At 41.5% G+C, this 20000-nt stretch overlaps 1 protein-coding gene across 1 annotated transcript in view; it reads left to right on the top strand.

The window, feature by feature from the left end:
- LOC138040176 (collagen alpha-1(II) chain-like) overlaps positions 1–20000 on the top strand; it is a 135750-nt gene that overhangs the window by 102226 nt on the left and 13524 nt on the right. Inside the window, exons 53-60 of the mRNA XM_068885953.1 lie at positions 6070–6123; positions 8595–8702; positions 9521–9574; positions 10088–10141; positions 11732–11785; positions 14393–14446; positions 17301–17354; positions 19388–19423. Of these exons, the coding sequence (XP_068742054.1) occupies positions 6070–6123; positions 8595–8702; positions 9521–9574; positions 10088–10141; positions 11732–11785; positions 14393–14446; positions 17301–17354; positions 19388–19423 (468 nt within the window). The remainder of the gene's footprint in view (positions 1–6069; positions 6124–8594; positions 8703–9520; positions 9575–10087; positions 10142–11731; positions 11786–14392; positions 14447–17300; positions 17355–19387; positions 19424–20000) is intronic.

The following is a 20000-nucleotide window of genomic DNA, read 5'->3' as shown; positions in this document are numbered from 1 at the left end:
CTCAATACATAATTCTATTTTTATTGTTGTTGTTGTTGTTGTTGTAACTAATCACAAGAGATGGGTTAACAATGTTGTAAGAACGTTGCAAAAGAAGTTCACAAGACTATTTCATGGCAAAGTTATGCGGAAAACCCATAAGTCCCAGGGAAGGGGCCAGGAAGAAGAAAAACCATGGCGGGAGGGAGAACAAACTATATCCGGTGTTCCCCGAGGTGCAAATAGGAAAGAGGGAAATGATTGAAGTAGAGGCCACCAAAATTTGCGAGGCCGAACGTCAGGGACAACAAGAGTGCAAGGAATAGACTGGGTTTTAGCAAAGCGCAAAACTTGAGGAATGAGTATAATGGGAGGGAAAATGTAAGGGTTAGAAAACAGGTGACCATGATTAGCTGGAAGCTGAGCAAAAACATTGACCCCAGAACAACCAGGAGTTGGGTATGGAGAAAAGAAAGGAAGTGGGGAGCCATCAAAAGAGCATTGTACATTTGACGGCAAAGCCATCAAATCTGCAGAGTGACCAAGCCGGCCCCCAAACTTCACCTGAACCTGCGACCAGGCAGACGGGGATAACTTGGCATCCTGCAGAGACAAAACTCGCGAAGGGGGGTCCGCAGGATTAAGAGGAGAGGGAATATAACAAAGGTTGAGATGAATATTAGTTTTTGTGACAACCCAAAACAGCTTCTTAAGAGCATTAGAGAGGGCATGTGACTTTGCACCCTGAGACTGCCAAGACCTAATGAGAACTTGGCTATCAGTAAATACGTCTACCCAGCTGTCACGGAAAGATAAGGCCTCTAGAGCATTGACAAGGGCTAATGTCTCCTTGACATTTATGTGAAGACCGCGTTGATCCGCAGGCCAGTAATCGCATATCATGGCGTCATGGGCGTTGGGACCAAGGGAGCACGCCCAAGCGAAGGAAGAAGCATCAGAACATAATTTAACTTGATGATGAAGCTCTTGGCGCCAAGGAAGGTAACCAGTCCAAGATTCAAGGAACAACCAATGTTGAATTTCGTCTTTTAAAGACCCCGAAACAGAAATTGGACGAGAGACCTTTTGCAATAGCAATGTTGAGCTCATTAATGAAGAGGCGAGCTCCCGGGACCGCAAGGGCAAAAGACATGTACTTTCCAGATAAACGCTGAAGGGTTTTGACGTCTGTGGAGCTACAGCTAAGAACATGGCGGGTGAGAGAGAGACACTTCTGCTTCTTTTCCTGGATAAGCAAAAAGGCCTGACGAACCGAATCTATCAAAAAGCCAAGGTAAGGGACAACCTGCCTAGGGGTAAGGATGGATTTTTTAAGGCCAAGAAAGTATCCCAAACTAATGAGGGTATGACAAACTATAAAAATTGCGGATGATGCCCGAGCAAGGGATTTCTCCCGTTGCGAGGGGAGAGGGGCATAAGCTGGAGCCTTGATGGATAGCTGGATTTCCCCTCATCGATGTACAACGAGCAAGGTATAAGAACAGAACGAAAGTAATGGGAGGCGAGAAGCCCAACAGAATGGTAGATGTATGCCGAGGATTTCCAGCCAAAGGGTAGAGTATTACTTGTAAAAAACCATCCACCCCATTGAAAACCAAAATAGGTACGACTCTCTGGGCAAAGCAAGATATGATCGTACCCGGATTTGTTATCACACACTGACTGGAAAGAAGAAGGGGTAACATAACGTGGCAGACTAGAAAGAGAATCCAACTTAAAGGGTGTGTCCTTGATCCATAAATTAAGAAAGCGATTATCATTGCACAGACGCGGCTTTGACTCTTCCACTGTTAAAGGTAAAACCAGATAAGGAGGGTCAACGTGACCCACTTTTCCCCAAAGAGAGATTGCCCCGGATGCTAGGCGAGCGATAATAGTATCAGAGATAAACTTAGAAAAGGGTTTACAAGAGATGGCATTAGGAAAGGTTTTACGCGGGGGAAAACTAGAGTCAAAGTTTTCCCCCTTATATTGGCCTTTGAAGGGTCGAAAAAATTCGTGTATGTCAACACAGTTTTTGATCCAATGCAAAATCTTGGGAGTGAGTTCGAATGGAGCACACTTGGAGATACGTTCCCAGGCAGGAAAGCAATTGTGGAGATAACCTGCGACAAAGGTTTCCGGATCCCGAAAGAACTGCTTCCACAAATTCCAGAGAAACATGGCCATTGTTATCTGTCATCCCCTGAGCCATCTCAAGAGGTGAGTTATCAAACTTGACCCAACGTACTGAAGGTCTGGGTACACTTTCTGGGTTGAAATCAGGAGTAACTTCCCATTCCGGAAAGATATAGGCGAGCTTAAAGCGCTTGGGAGGGGACTAAAAGAAAAGAAAAAAGTGAAAAAAGAAAATAAGGGAGGAGATGGCTTTGAGCCTCAGTAATCCGAGAGGGAATTAGACTCCCTTTCAAAACTGTCATCCTAGAGCGGGGCGCAAATAGGGAGAGATAAAGAAAATTAATGGACTCTAGGACAATATAATTTTATTAACCAGCAAATTTAGCGGGAGATACAAGAAATAAGAGAGATCTACTTATTAACGCCACGACCCCGCCTAGAATACGGGGTGTAGCGGTTTACAAATTGGCTACGACGAAAACATCTATTTGCGAAGTGGCCGGGGATGCCACAATAGAAACATACGAGACGCTGGGGCCTGGAGGACCCTCTACCAGAAAAACCAGGCAGATCTTGATTAACGGTGGGAACTCGTTGGGTGGGTTCTGAACGAAGCGACTTGTCCACCTTTGAGATGCGGTCTAAAACCTGCGTATATTCTTTATCGGCAAACAAAGCAATAAAGTAAGCTTGCTTGTGAAGGTGACTTCTTAACGTCTGCGAGGCAACGGCAAGGAACGACGCCTTAGAATGGTTGACTTGCTTTGCCTGCGAGGCCAATGATTCAGCCAGGGACAGTGCAGTGTACTTGTCGAAATCGGCTACGTTTCTATGGCCGTACGTGGATAGACGGGTTATTTGGTCCTCAACATCACCCTTCTGTTGGCTTTCGAGAAGCTCAATACGTTTTCTTAGCTGCTGGATAGTATCAATCTGGCACAAATAAAGAACAAAGGAATGTAAATAAATGGATCTATATGCCACGAAAAGACATTGAGCCCACTGAAAGCGCTCAAATTTTATAAGTATGAATTTGGACATGGGTGTGAAACACGGCGCAGAGAAACATTTGCATTGCAAAAGACACAGACAGTATCCAGAAAGCAAAGAATAAGAACATGTAAAGTAAAATGACATGAACAAACTTGAGCGCGATCGGTGAGGAGAAAGCAGAAGATACAATACTTAAGACGGAAGATATTCTAACATCGAAAATGGAGTAACAAATAATACAGCATCTTTAGGGGGAAAAACAAGCGAAACTCCAAGGTAAATAGTAATAAAAGGTCTCATACCGAGAAATAAACAAAATAAACATAAATAGTAAATAATCGTATTTCCAGCCAAAAACATGAATGCAGAAATCAGATATCTGGTGCTGTGCTCAAAGACATCTACAAACCGATATCGGTGAAAGAGGCACGAAACCAGGAGTCAGAAAAATTTTATGAATCCAATCGGATAAATTAACCTTCGTTACGAGGTAACAAACGCGTTAAACATCTCGAGCCAGGCAACATGTGAACTAAATAAATGACATCGGCCAAGAGGAAACGTATAATAAGAACATCTCATGCCGGGAAAAATTCGATTGAAACATTGGCCATGAGGAAACAATAACAAAACATCCCATGCCGGAAAATATGCGAATTGAACATCGGCCACGAGGCAACAAGTCAATACAACATCTCATGCCGGGAAATATGCAAATAAATATCGACCATGAGGAGACAAATGATAAAACATCTCATGCCGGAAAATAGGCCAATTAAACATCGGCCATGAGGAAACAAGTAACAAAACATCTCATGCCGGAAAATATGTCAAATCAACGTTGGCCACATGAGGAAACAAACAACAAAACATCCAATGCTGGAAAATGTGCGAATTAAACATCGGCCATGAGTGAACAAATCAATACAACACCTCATACCGGAAAATATGCAAATACACATCGGCCATGAGGAAACAAACGAGAAAACATCTCATGCCGGAAAATATGCCAATTAAACATCGGCCAAAAGGAAACAAATAACAAAACATCTCATGCCGGGAAATATGCCAAATAAACATCGGCCATGAGGAAACAAATAATAAACATCTCGAGCCGGGAAATATGCCAATTAAACACCGGCCATGAGGAAACACATAATAAACATCTCATACCGGAAAATATGCCAATCGAACTTCGGCCATGAGGAAACAAATAACAAAACATCTCATGCCGGAAAATATGCCAATTAAACATCGGCCATGAGGAAACAAATAATAAACATCTCATGCTGGAAAATATGCCAAAGAGGACTTAATAAATTAATTGTAGCAGGGGGTAAGCAAATAAATGCGACACTACTATAAATGGCCGTTTTTATACTAGAGACGCATAATTCGTCTGGGACGAACTTGGGCAAACATTTTTTATGCGTCTGTTAAATTCGTCTAGTATAAAGACGGCCGCAAGACGTATTATGCGTCTGGACGAAGAATCTATTTTAGTGCGTCTTCGAAGACGCACTAAACTGGAAAGTTCGTCCAGACGCATTATGCGTCTAGTGCCCGTCTTTATACTAGACGAATTTAACAGACGCAGAAAAAATGTTTGCCCAAGTTCGTCCAAGACGAATTATGCGTCTCATATAGTTCGTCCCGTCTTTACACTAGACGGATAACATGAGAGACGCATAATTCGTCTGGACGGATTATGCGTCTCTAGTATAAAAACGGCCAATATGCAAAAGTGAAGGGAGCACGCGGTAATGAAGGAGGCACAAAACTGCCGAAAACTTAACAAACTGGAAAAGGAGGGGGGGGTAAAAGCCAGCTAAAGCTACTAAGTACTAAAAATACGGAATAAAATGAAGAAGCCGAATAATACCATAAAACTAATAAGGGAGCAACGAAGCGGATAAAAGACCACGAGGGTAACGGGTTCGAGATAAACCGATCCGAACTCGTGCAAAACAGAAGAGTATAAAAATAAAGAGGAAAGGCTAATACGACATGTACCTCAAACTGGTCAGGAGTAGCCGGAGTATCCGCAGCTGGAGTTGCTGAAGCAACATTAGGGAGTTTAAGATCTACAACGGTGACGTCGATGAAAACGTCACCTCAAAATATAACTTGGCTCTATCGTAAGTTTCTCGCGGATTAGCCATCTCGTTCGCGTTGTACAATGTGGGCGAAGTATCCTAAAAATATATTGGTACGAGCGGTTTCAGAGTGAAAATAGAGAATGAAAGATTCACATTTGTACGCTCGCGTTGTCGTCAAAACCTCAAATTTGGTGATTTCACGTCGTTGTTGTGAAGAGGACCGCACGAATTTGTGCTAAAATGCGTGCCGCACGTGCAGCACGATTATTTTTCCACTTTTAACCAATGACATTGTTGTTTCGAGGCGTTCTCGTTGACGACCGCGTCGTAGATCTTAAAGTCCCTAATGTTTTGTACGACAGCGTCTTGAGGCGGCCTTGGCACTTGAGGAGGTTGTTCCTGTGGTTGAGGAGCCGGATCAGCCATACTGCTTGAGTCTTCTATCGAAATGATGATGAATGCATTTGGGGAATACCTCTTATATTCGCTTGGGTAAGACCGCTGTAAATAGTAGGCACCGTCCTTAACTACTAATCCTCTGGGTATTGAATTCTATTCGTAGGCAAATGATGGTTGCGGTCAAACTCGAGAGAAACAGTGTAACTCGTGTAACACTAGTGTTGACACTTCTCTAGTGTCAACTCACTGGTGTTTTGAATCCCTTGGGGAACACTGAACAATAGAACCTTGAGTTAACACTAGTGTTAACACCCTAATGCGACCGCCGACCATTTTCTTTTGTTTCGATTGAAAACGAATTGAGTTGCCCGAGTTAAATCTATTTGTTCACTCTTCTGAATGTTTCCAGTCCTCTTTCATTTGTTTGCTTTTCCGTTCATGGATTCCTTTTATTTTCCAGGGCAGCCCAGGCGAAAAAGGAGATGAAGGTGACGACGGAACCAATGGAGACGCAGTACGGAAATAATTTTAACTTTCTATGACTGACTCGTGTTTTTGTTGTATGCGTGTGTGTTTGTGTGTGTGTGTGTGTGTGTTTTATTTCCTTTGAAGAAAAGGAATACCGTATTTATTCGGCTATAAGGCGAGACCCTAAACAGCCAACGCGTAAGATCAACTTAACCAAGCCGAATTTTAAAACGAAAACACTCGGCTATCAAGCCCTGGCCAAACTATCGAACAAAGGATATCGATTAAACGCTCCAAGTTTGCTCGATCCAACATTTGGCCACCCATGTTAGAAGATGTTCGTCCAAAATTTTTTGTTCGATCAAGTGTTGGATGAAGTTTGCTTTTGATCAAACATTGCGACCAACAATTCTGCTCGACGCAACAATAGGGCCGTTTATACGAGAGAAAATAAGCCGCAAACACCCCGTATAAATGGTACGAAATACACGTTCACGGCTTTCTCAAGCCGCGGCTTATCCTGGCCAGGGAGTTTATACTCGTATAAATAGTTCCTTTCGCGGCTTACGTAAGCCGCGGCCAGAGTTAGCCGCGGTTTATTTTCTCTCGTATAAACGGCCCTAATGTTGCAGTGTTTGGCCGCTCTTCCAACAAAGTTGTGTCCCGAATCGAGTCACGTTCACGCTGCTGGCCACTCACGAATCGATATATTATTTTCATTCCTACGCTTCCAGCACTAAACAAAGATGGCGGACTAGGATCAAGGGTGTTAGTGTCATATTTATAAAATTTAGCGCCAACTTGAACTTGAATCAGTTTCGTGAAGCAATGTTGGATAGTGTTTTGCCACTACCTCAGCATTTACATGAAACAATGTTGCATGTGGAATCCAACTTTGTTCGATAGTTTGGCCAGGGCTGTAGACGAGACCTATTTGTTAAACAAAGACCTCACAATTTCGCCAAGAATTCACGTGAAAAACTTCTTTTATCTGTAATGAAACTTGCACAAACACCGTGCAGTGAAAACTCCAAAGGTCAACAGAGGTTCTATCTCAAAAAACACAGGCGCAAAATAAATATTGCAATGGTGACAATGCGAGGGTAAAGCGACGAAATTTGCCAATGAATGTTAAGCGAAATGAAGGGAAGTAATGCGAGTCTTGAATTGTCTTTCTCATCCTCGGGAAGGACTAACTTATCTAGCAACCATTTCTTTTGGGAGGCCCTATTAGGGGTTATCGGGATACGGGATATTTGGGTAAAAAATTATAGGGATACGGGATATTTGGGCGGAAAATTAAAGGGATACGGGATATTTTTAAAAAGATTCTGGGATATCGAAGTTATCATTTTTTAAAAGAATCAAATAAGAATTAACGGGATACGGGATATTTTGGCCAAAAATTAATGGGATACGGGATACTCAGACCCCCCCTAATGGGGCCTCTTTTGGGCCTTAAGGTGGCTCAAGCCAGTTTCAAAGCTTTCAAGTAACGTTCTTATTAGAATGTTTGGCACTACAACGCTGTATCACGTATTAGCAATGTTATGGTACCATAAGAAACACCAATTATTGCTGAACAAGCTGCGGCCATTATTGTGACTGTACACTTTAACTCTGTGATTTATTATTATTATTTTTTTTTTTTTTTGGTGGCTCTGATTTTGCAGCACAGAATTTCCTTTGAACTTTGCAGAAAGTTTCACATTGGTCTTCTGATTACTTTTCAGCAATAAAAAATCGGGGTCACCGAGTTTGTTGTTGAGATATGAGCAACTAAAGCCAAAATGTAAGGTGTTTTTTCTAGGCTTTTCCGTTTTCAAGGTTACTTATTACGTCACCGTAATGACCGCATCTTGTTCAGCAATAATCGGTGTTTCACATGGTACCATGCCATTGCTGTTACGTGATACAGTGTGTAGTGCCAATCTTTCTAAAGAGAGTGCCTCTACGAAGTGTTTAAACTGGTTGGAGCCACCTTAACACCTTCATCAGCGGCTTCTTAGGTCATTGCGGTGTGATCAAAACACTTATGTCTAGAAAGGCAAGTAGTTAAATGCACGCCCAATTTTGATATCCAATGCGATGTGTTCCCTTTAAGTTTAAGCATTCCCTACCGAAGTATTTTTAACAAAATGGTTAGGGTAAAGGTTAGCGTTGTTATTAGGTCAGGGTAAATGGGACAGTCTATCCTTAATTGAGGAGCAGCATTTGGGAGACACTTTGTGACGTTTAGCCGCCGTTCTTGTGGCTAAAGCTCTCTAACATTCATCACCGTATCTTTATTTAACCTCGGTATCACATTCTTTCCAAGTACAATGGTCTTCCGGTGACCCTTGAATACACAAAAAACGTCAATAAAAGGAGCTACTTATTTACAATTATGACTGAGAAATGGGTGGATAAAAGCAATTCCACCAAAGCATTTTGCAACCTCTTTTAATCTAGAGGTGCTTTCAATTCTTTTATTGTAGAGATGAAACTATTCTTTGCTTTTTTTTTTTTTCCTCTCAGGGAGAAAAGGGTGCTCGGGGAACACCTGGTGCTGCTGGCACTGGAGGGATATCTGGGCCTCCAGGGGAGTCTGGAGACAAAGGTGCAGATGGGTCTCCTGGACCGGACGTAAGTCTTGAAGCCAAAGAATTGTCTTGGCCAGTCACAACTATGGAACGCAATCAAATGAATCAATCAATTACATGTAGCCTGTTCTAAGTGCGGGAAAACCCGTCCGAGCCAATTCCAATTCGTTCTGAAGTCTGGTTGTCCGAAGTATTGACTCGAAAGGCATCTTTGCTGAGTTCACTGTTACCTTATGTTTCATTAACATACGAGTTTGCTCACAGAAAGCACCATACTATTTACAACTTGAGCTCGAAAGGTAAAAGAACTCTTCTGCAGTTAAATCTCCAATTTTAAGCCTTCAAGCTGTGATAACGAGCCAGTCATTAGCCATCCAAAACTGTTTAATTCGTGGGGTGGCAACAGCGTAAGCGCTAATCACCCCATACGTTCTTCGTAAAATTTCGAATTTTCCGAAAGCATCATTGCGTGGAAATTGTCTGGTACATCGGGTTCAAATTTTTCAGAGAGAGGCCATAATGAAATGCACTTTGTATGGTTTAAATGATTGCCTTGTGCAACAGTCTCGGTCGCAAATGTTGTAACACAGACGGCAAATTGACCCCTCTCCCCCTTCATTGTTGATGTTTATGGGTTGGAGTGCAAAAACCAAGCGGTAAATGCAACGTTGATGGGAGGAAGGAGGAGGGATACGTTGTTAATAGCTTTGATGCGCTTCATTTGCTATTCAAGCGAAGTGTCACAACTACTTATGACCGAGGTTGTAGTGAGGCAAAAAATGTAAACAAAGATCCCAAGGTATCTGGTATCTGAGAGCAGCTGTGTACATTTTGAGCACATAATTTTGTTTTTACCCTCAGGGTGATCAAGGAATCGCTGGAGAAGGTGGAAAGAGAGGAAGTCGAGGAACCCGGGTAATTTTTTTTTTTCCGTTAGAGATGTTAGTAATTGTTCTTTTAGTAATCCCTAAAGTGCGTTCTTATTAAAGAGGCACTGTCATGAGCTGCGCATGCTCGAGTTTGTTTGCTCTCGAGCCCACGGAAAACTCTAGCCGCCATCATGTTTTCACGCGTGAGTCACGTATATTCGCCAGAGTTTCTCCTTTGTCCACCATGGCCCTCCCCAGTGGACACCATTTTGAATTTGTCGATTCAACCTGAAAAAAGTTCTCCTAACACTTTTCACGTTTTCACAAGACGCTAGCGCATGCGCTTCTCGTGACAGTTTCACTTTAGTGCTGTCATGTTAGCCATACCTACTGTAATCATTGTTTGTAAACAATATATCAGTAAATATAGTATCTCTTGTTAATGTCAGTATCGTAAGTTGTAAGTAGTCTATGTAGTGTTTATTACTGTAAATAAATGTAGGTGTTTCAAAATTTAAATGCAATTTTTAAAAAAATGCTGTCATGTCCAAATTGACAGGGTCGACCCGGTTTTGAAGGAGCAGTAGGAGACGTTGGCGAAGTGGGACCTAAGGTATGGAAACTGACTTAAGGCGTAGACACAGACACAGAATTTATGGCGAACTCGTACGGCCAGAGGCACCTGAACTTGAAGAGTGTAACTCTTTTCCTTGGAACAAACCTGGGGATTTTTTTAGGACACCAATTTTATGCCAAAATGTGGACAAACGTGAGATCGAAGCTGCACGCGCGGGAAAATGCGGGAGCTACGTTACATCCAAAAGGAAATTAAGGTCATGAGCTTCTAGTAGGGCCTAATTGGCCTTACTCACGATAGCCGCCATGATGGTGTTAAAATTGTCATGCAAATTAGCCATGTGTTATGCTGGGGGACAAACATTGAAAAAAAGGCAAACTTGCGGAAAATCGGCCCGGCGAAATATTCAAATAACATTGCTAAAAGTGTATTTTAGAATTTGGAATTAAGTACCTTTTATAATAATTTTATATCTTTGATCGCCTTTGAGATTTTGACTTTCTACTTCGTTATCTGCTCATTTTTCACTAACAAAACATCGAAGTAACTTGTGATAAACATTCAATGAACGTGAAACATCTGTGTGGCTAAGATGTTCGTTATATCCTCTCGAACTTGTGTTGTTTGCTCCCTCAGAAGTGTGTAGCTAATTTGCATGATAATAGCAAATCCAACATGGCGGCCATCGTGAATAAGGGCTATTACAGGGCAATCCTAAAATCCGGAATCTGGAATCCGGAATCGCAGGTCATTGTTTTACCAATACAGAGAGTAAAAACTATCCTAAACATTTTTTTCATAGAAGCTAACCTTAGGCGTAATTAGGCCTAAACAAACGTTTTTAGGCGTAAGGTTAGCTTTTATGAATGTTTAGGATAGTTTTTACTCTTTGTATGACCTGTGATTCCGGATTCCGGATTCCGGATTTTAGGGTTGCCCGCTATTAAATGTAACTTCACAGAAAACTAGTTCTTGGCGCCTTTCGGGTCACTGAGCGGTAACAATTGTTTTGGCCTTACTGGTGTAGTATATATAGTTTACGTCATAGAAAGTGCGGCGCACAGGGGTTTTATTCACGAGTTGTTTGTGTCAAAAACCCCGAGCGAGCGAGTGAGGGTTTTTGACACAAACAAGGAGTGAATACAACCCCATACAAAGCACTTTCTATGCCGTGTGCTGTTTATTACACATAAGACGAGAATTTTCATTGAAATAGTTTTCTGAACGCAAATTAGAAATAAAGACTCACTCAGAATAGAACCAAATGCAAATTTAATTTAATTCAATAACAAAGTACGATTTGCACGAGATGCACGAGTGATTAGCTTGTAAAGGACTTTACGCTATCGTTGATTGGTTATACTTCCACACCTGAAAGAGCCGTACGCCATTCTGATTGGCTGTATAGGCCTTTTTCACATGTGAAAATAAAGCGTATAGGTTTTAACAAATGAGCTCTATGGAATAAAATTCTCATGTTATGTGTAATAAAACCATTAACGCAGCGTGTATTGAAGCGATGGCTTATTACATCTCTTCTTGTTTCTGAAGTACCTTTTATTTTAGGCTTTCCTGGCGAGTTGTGACCGGCAAAAACTTAAATTGTTCTTGTTTTTATTTCTCAAGGGTGATTTTGGTTATACTGGTGAAGCTGGAAAGCCAGGCCCTCCAGGGGTTCAGGTGAGTTCAAGTATTCAAAGGATTATCTGTAGTAAATTTGTCTGGAAGCATTGATAGCGCAGTGGTGAGAGCACTCGCCTCCCACCAATGTGTCCCTGGTTCGATTTCCAGATTCGGCGTCATATGTGGTTTTCCCTACTCCTCTTCGAGCTTTTTTTCTCCGGGTACTCCCGGTTTTCCTCTCGCCTCAAAAACCAACCTTCGATTGGATTTCAGTATAGCGTCGCCACTGCAATTTTCCCTTTCATAAACAAGCGTTGCCATTTGGACGAGACTTTCAATTTTCACTGTTAAGTTTGTCGTTTGCAAATGAGGAAAAAAGTACTTAATCTAGGACTAGATTAGCAGGGTATGTCACTTAAGTAATGGTCCGGCTAAGAAGCAGGCAGCCCAGCGGCAAAAGTACTTAGAAGCTGCTGCTCCAATCGAGGCATCTGATTGGCTAATATCGGAAAATGTCGAAAAAAGATGAGAAAAAAATGAAAAAAAAGCCTTTTTTGGATTTCTTCTTCCCCATGCCCTTGATCTCTGTCTCTCGGCCAAATTTGGGCATTGTTCTATGCGCCATTCGCCAATCGGCAAATGGCGCATAGAATCTTGACGATATTTACAAACATAGTTTTTGAAGGCATAATGATTTGTTCTACGAAACAGAATCTAATTTTTTAGACGGCAAGTCGATTACATTTTTCATTGAAATTCAAATTTCGCGCTTTTAGCTGCTTACACCAATGGGAACAGCCGAACTTAATTTGATTAAAAATGTTGGCACATTTTAACTAACCGACGCTATTGCCGCGGGCTATTGTTTTTCTGCCTGCTTCTTAGCCGGACCATTACTTAAAATTAAAAAAAAAACTGAGAAAAAACCTGGAAAAAAATTAGTAAAGTTAATCGAACGATGTCGAAATCGGTTCAATGGTTTAAGAGCAACTGCACGTACCGGTAATCTCTACGCCACCGAAACAGCGGGTTCGAAATGGCAATTTTAAAATATTTAAATAAAGCTAATCCTAACAATTTATTGAAAGATAACCGAAAAAAAAAATTCCTAATATGCTCTGAATTTACTATTATCGTTAATTTAAAAGACTGAAAGCTTGATATCGATTCTGGGAAATGGTTTTATATATTTGAAAGAGACCCCAAGTGTATGGACATGGATTCGAATCTGGGAATATTGAATAACCCGTCACCTATAACCACTTGACCACCGCATCGCTAGCTACTCAGGGACACTTTGATAATGTTGTATTATCACTCGGCAACAAACAATATTAAACACTGTAAAAGGTTTGTTACCAAACTTCACGACTAAGCTAAACATTTTAAAATCTAAACTTACGCCTAATCAATGTAGCATAGGCCTAATTACTCATCAGCAATGATATTCCGTGGGAGACTTAAAATAAATCTTCTTTTTGTGAGAGCGCGGTGTCTTGATCTTCCGTGTTGAAGCTGAAAGAAGCGGTCCCTATAGAATTAAAACTCCGGGTTGAAATCCACTCCACGGATGTGATTTTTATTTTCCTATTTTCTCTGCTACCACAAGTCTTGGGACACAGTGTCCAAAATTAACGATAATATTAAATTCAAAGCAAATTAAAATAACCGTTAATTTAGAGAAGAGATCATGTTGCCGAGAAGGAGAAACGAAACCCGAAAGCGCACAGTGCATCGGGGCTGGAGCGAGGAGAACAAAACGAGAACAGACTCTCCCCCAGTCACCTGTGTTCGTTCGATTCAGTTTTTGCGGATTCTCTTGTCTCTCCAGAAAGGGACCTCTATCAATCTAGTTGGGTGACCTGAATAGACCAATTCGGCTAACTCAGTGTTGTACCCAATTCAAATCTTTTGGGAATAAAACGTTTTGTTCCAAGTATTACCATATCATTTAAATGTGAATGCTACATTATCATGCAAATGCAATACACAAAGCATCTTAACCCCTAGAGATTTGAATTGGGTACAACAATAGGACCGTTTATACGAGAGAAAATAAGCCGCGGCTAACTCTGGCCGCGGCTTACGTAAGCCGCGAAAGGAACTATTTATACGAGTATAAACTCCCCGGCCAGGATAAGCCGCGGCTTGAGAAAGCCGTGAACGTAGATTTTGTACCATTTATACGGGGTGTTCGCGGCTTACGTAAGCCGCGGCCAGAGTTAGCCGCGGCTTATTTTCTCTCGTATAAACGGCCCTAATGAGTTAGCCGAATTGGTCTATGAAATGAGTCAATAGTCAAGGTCCTTGTTTATAGAATCTGAGGGGTCCTTATATATAGAATCTGTGAAACAAAAAGTAGCTAGAACAAGAATTAAGATTTTTCTTCCCAATAGAACGGTTGTTCCAGATAGCACATGGTGTGTGTGTGGACTACGTTAGCTGGCATGAGTCACGCTGATACAAAAATACATATTGACATTACATCCATCGAGTGCATTGCTTGTTCTCTCGTAAAACGTTCTCCCCCGCGTTTGTTTTTAAGCTTCTGGAAACGAATTGTGGTATAAGAAACACGCAACACTAGACCTTGACAAAATTTCCGCTGGCTCGTTTGCTTGTTGACTGCCGAGGCAAGTAATTGATTATTTCTGTTCATTTTAGGGTGAGGACGGTCCCGCGGGACGAAATGGAACAGCAGGTCCTCCGGGACCAAAGGTATTTGTCGATTAATAGAGAGCTTAATCAGCGACAACGGCGACGGCAACGAGAACGTCATCGTCAAATATAAAATCGCGTTATGTTAACCGCTTCGTGACTATTTCAACCTTTTTAATATGACAAGGGTGTCGTAGTTCGTCAAAAATGACACTGGTCGGAACGGCACTTAATTTAGGGGAGAAAATGAAAATTGATTCTTAAGTGCTGACCTTCATAGAACCTCAAAATTGGCTATTTCAGTCCCGTTGTTGTTTTGCTGACGACGGCAAAGAAATGGACAACAGTGAAAAACGCACGTGCAGAGCGTGGAAAGCTATTGTTTTTGCCCACTAAATATGCAAATTTGTGACGTTCTTGTTGCTTAAGCTCCCCAATATTTATCACGCTCAACCTACATAATGAGGGACCTTATGGCCGGTTTACACGGAACGATTGCTCGGCCCGCTGGCGTCGGAGCGCAAATCTGCCGTGTCTTTTGACAGTCGATGAACGACAGATTCATGGAAATGATAATCGGTCCGATTAAAAAAATCTGATGCACTGCAAACAGATTTTTTGAAGTCGGGCAACACCCCGAAAGAAATCGCCTTGTCATTCACAGGGTACGCAAGTGGGTAGTGCGCATAAATACTTACAAAAATAAAGCGTTCAATATGGCGGATACTAAAAGGACAACAGGAAGATCTTTTGAGGAAAAATAACACGTTTTACACAATTTGCACAGTGCGATTTATCGGCCCGGCAAAATCTGCCGACAAATCGAACCGTGTAAAGCGGCCTTTAAGATCTACAGCGGCGTCAACGAAAACGTTCTTCAAAATTACAAGTTTTCATTTTCCAAACTTTTTCGTCATTAGTCCAGTTTGTCGAACGTCTATAAACTACCCGAACTATTCAAGAAGTGAAGTGGGAGGAATGGTGTTGAAACCAGGCGAAAACGTAATAAAATTTCGTCGCTATGTGCTCACGTTGTCCTCAGAGGGTGAGATTTCTCGTTGACGTCGCTGTCGTAGAATCTTAAGCCTGGTGTCCATATGATCTGCAACGGTCTGCGACTATCGGAAGCTCCCTGCGTTGGTCGTATCGCAGACGATCGTAAACCCAGGAGGCAAGTGTTTCCGTTTAAATCTGAAGCGATTGAAGGCAAGCCTACCACTAATTCTCTGCGAAGCAAAGAGAAAAAGGAGCACACTTACTTCAAGTCTGAAGGCGAACGACAGTTTGTCGCCGATAGGACACAGATCATTTCAGAGACACGTTCCTATTAAAATTTGTCTTAGTCGGAAGCGTCTTAATGGTAGGGAAAGTAGAACTAGATTCAACTTTCCCGATCATCCAGACCGTGTGCCGCAGATCGCCGCAGATGCCGGGGACAGATGTTTCATATCTTTGCGACGTGGTGCAGACCAATCGGTGATCGTGTCGCACACGTTTGCAGATCATATGGAAACCAGGCTTTAAGGTCCCTAATAGGGACTGTAAATCGACGTCGTCAAGGTGATAGACCTCATTCGCTTGTACATTTTGTTTTCCTAATTCAGATCATATGACGACACTCAGAGATTGTTCATTAAAGAAAGTGCATGAAGACATAGACGGAATGCATAAATGGCGGCCAAAAATGTATTCTTTTGTTTATGCGCTAATTGCTGGTTTTCACTCACGTGATCAACAGCCATGTTTTTCAACGAAAACAAAAGGAAGCGTTTGCATAACAATAGATTTCAATTCCCGGAGGATTTGCTCGGGGCACCAACATGGCTGCCTTTTCTTTGTTTAGGGCACCAACATGGCGGTCGTGACGTCATGTGAAAACCGAGCCGAATTGCCCTTTTCATGGTTAGTTTTTCTTATTTGCAATACAATGAAATGTAACGTGGGTGCGAGGCAATTTCTGGTTAAAACTACAAAATAGCCCGAAATTGCCTCACATACATGCTAGATTATATTGTAATGCAAATCAGAAAAACTAACTGTGAAAAGGGCTATTAGACTGACTAGCCTCGCTCTCAAGAAACATTTCTTTTGTATTTTGTCCATGCAAACGAGGCTAGTAAGTCTAATTACCACATAAACAAAAGAATATTTTTTGGCCGCCATTTATGCATTCGGTCTATATCCATACTTGAACAGACTTAACTATTAGAGTGTAACGTTAAGTGCTAGTTTTCTACCCATATGAACCATGTGAGCGTTAGCTCTACTAATGGAAATGGGCCCACACAAGGACAGAGAAAAACCATTTCCATTAGTAGAGCTAACGCTCACATGGTTCATATGGGTAGAAAACTAGCACTTAACTTTACTCTCTAATAGTTAAGTCTGTTGAAATATAAGTGCTACATGACCAATGTTTGCAAAACGTTTTAGCGTTTTCCTCTGATTTGCATTGATTCGTTAGGTAAAATTACATTTTACATCAATTGCAGTGACTAACACCTCAGAAGACACATCCTGTTGCTTTAATTTCACAGATTTCAAAATCTTGATATTTTTCTTCGGAAAACTGTAGTTGGCCACGTTACCACCTTAAATTCCCTATCGTGTGGTGGAGCTCCCGTTGACCTCGTACATCTTTAAGTCTTTAACAAGCAGGTTAACAGCATCTTCAACATCTTAACAACAGCATGAGTGGATAGATGCAAGGGAGAGTTGGAAAGAGGGTGAACGACAGCAGAGGAAACTGAATAAAATTCCTAATTCATGACCTCGCCTTTTTTTTTCTAGGGTGACAGTTTGTAATACATTCTTAAACAACAATAATATTTAGGTTTTGAATGTATGGGCAGTTTAAGAATGATTTTAATCTCGAATGGCAAGTTATTTACGGATATAATTCTTCCCTCTCTAGGGTGAGATTGGATCCGCAGGTGTTCCAGGCAATCAAGGACCCATCGGACCCGAGGTAATCTCGCTTTATGTCTAGAAATACTTAACAATTAGACCCATAGCCCGCAAGGGCTTCATCACCATTGGCCTAGTCACCATCAGCATCAGAAGTTTGCGCGAAAATCGTTGCCTAACTCGATGTTGTACCTGATTCAGACTCTTTCCGAATAACACGTTTTGTTCCAGGTATTTCCATATCATGTGAATGTAACATATAATGCAAATACAATGCTCAAAGAATCTAAAACGCGGGAGATTTGAATTGGGTACAACGTTCGGTCTATTTTTTATAGGGAAGATATCGTGGACGTCACCTATTGTCATTTTAGTGTGCCAACAAGAGACTCGTTGTTTGTCGAAACAGAGGGTCTTTATTTGTTCCTGTGGTTGTCACATTTGAATAACTAAAGGAATGTTTGTAAACAGGTATCTTCCCTATTTTCCCGCAACACCCGATTCCTTACTCTTAGGTACTTGCTTTTCTTATCGCGAAATAAACTACCAAAGTTTACACGATCGCTAAAATATTTTTTTGTTCTCAGGGAGAGAGTAGTTTTTGAAGGTACTGCGTCGCTGAAAATGTGCTGTTGCGGTTGAAGCTCGCTTTAAATTCGAATTATAGTCAGGAAGACAACTGGACTCCTATGTTAAGGAGCTCGGAAAAAGGAAACGCCCGTTTATCTTTCTTGCCCTCGCGCGGAAACTGCCGAAGTGTTTGCCATGCAGACTATCTCTTTGAAAACGCAAACCGTGCAAGGCTCTTCCAAGGTTGTTTGCCGGTATGCGTTTATTCATTAAAAACTGCCGTGCATACGGCGAGAGCTACTCAAGTTTAAATTGACGAATCAGAATTCAGCGAGCTGGAAAACCTGTGCTATCCGATGTCACTTCAGTCGTTCGCATTTAAAGGGCCAGAAAACCATTTTAAAAGGTTTTGTGGCAACTTTTTTGTCAACAAACTTTTGCGCCAAACCTGGGTTGCCGCCGAACGGCGATACGAACGTCAGCCGTTGTGCTGTCTGTTATTTGTGCTTTTTCTAACTATTTTAGGACGAATTCAGTATGATATTTTCAACTGTAAGAAGACTTTAAAACTGTATTGATAATGTATTTATTTGGGTTAACTTCGCGAAAAAAGACTTTGGTGGCGTCCTTTCGACATGGTAGATCGACAACAACGTAGTTTGCGAAAAGAAATGCACCGTTCCGATGAAAGGAAAAATGATTGACAGGATAGCTCAGTTTTGACTGCCGCGCGCACTGCGGGCTCGGGTTCCGTATGCAAGGTGTAACACGCAATCTGTAAGTCACGCAATCAGCAACTCGCGTATCCTGGCCGGCGGAAAGCAGTGTTTCCTTCATTTCGTTTCGCACTGATAAATTACGGAAGACAAAGAACCAATGGCCTTACTCTAATCGAATTTTCGAGCGGTTTTTATCAGACGTAAAGTCAGCGCGTGACAGATCCTCTTTCTTGACTGGCAGGGTAGGCAAACATCGTGTACAGTCAAGCTATATCACGTGTGACCCGTTCTTTGAAATTTGACCAAATTATTCAAATCTGCGTACCAGTTTTGAACTTTGCTCTCGAGATTCTGAATTCCTCTGGATATTTCCTTTGATATGTTTAAAATAGTTAGGTATGAACTTTCGTTTTATTTTAAAATACCGTAAACGGTGTTTGCATCGTGAAAACTTCTTTCAAGCGTTTGATGAATTATTGTTCAGTTACATTGTGCAATTGTCTAAGCAACTTTCAGAAAATCTCAAATCTCGGAAGCTCTAAAGAGGAATTCGAATGTTCGTTTCAGTCTTGTGGATACTGGTCACGCGTGACATAGCTTGACTGGAGCAGGAAGATGTCAGTCCCATGCGTGGGATGCGTTGTCCTGTCACGTGACTAACTTTATTCCCGATGAAGACCACACAGTCGTTCGAAACTTCTCTTTCATTACTAATCACTAGTTTCCTATTAATATTCATTCCTACACTCATGCGTTACGTTACCCAGGAACAGTATCATGAGTAACAATTGTTTGTGTTCTTCAGGGACCAAAAGGAATTCGGGGTGACACTGGAAAACAGGTATGAGACATGCTTATAGAAGATAAAACCTTTATTTACCCACGGAAATCTCATCAGGATACTAAATACAATATAGTAATAAATATATAACAATACAAATTTAAAATCTAAAACTATTGACAGCAAGCTATTGATAGTACTATTGAACTAGTGAAACCCAGCTTTCCATGAGAACCGTGCTATATTTAACAATTATTCGCCAAAGGCGAAGTGATTATCGGTGAATATTCACCGAGACTTCCTCTCGGTGAATATTCACCGATAATCACTGAGCCTGAGGCGAATAATTGTTTTAATATAAATACACAGGTGATTATTTCAAAAAAGGGAAAAAAAGAAACATTTCAACGCGAAAATCATCTTCACTTACAGTGGCAAAACGACTACTGGCAGCCATTTTGTCCGTCGCGGTGATTATCGGCTGATAATCCGAGATAGCGAGCCAATGAGAGCGCGCGATTTTGTATAATCACCTGTGTATTTACACTAATAGCAATTAATTAGAAATTTAAAATTAACTCAACGTTTTTCGGCAACCAGCCCTAAATTCCCTAAGAGAATTAGCTTTCCTCAGCCA

This window comes from Montipora capricornis, chromosome 1 (genome assembly GCF_036669925.1).
Source record: "Montipora capricornis isolate CH-2021 chromosome 1, ASM3666992v2, whole genome shotgun sequence".
Classification (NCBI taxonomy): Eukaryota; Metazoa; Cnidaria; class Anthozoa; order Scleractinia; family Acroporidae; genus Montipora; species Montipora capricornis.
The sequence above is the reverse complement of the archived record's forward strand: the minus strand, read 5'-3'. Positions and strand labels throughout refer to the sequence as shown.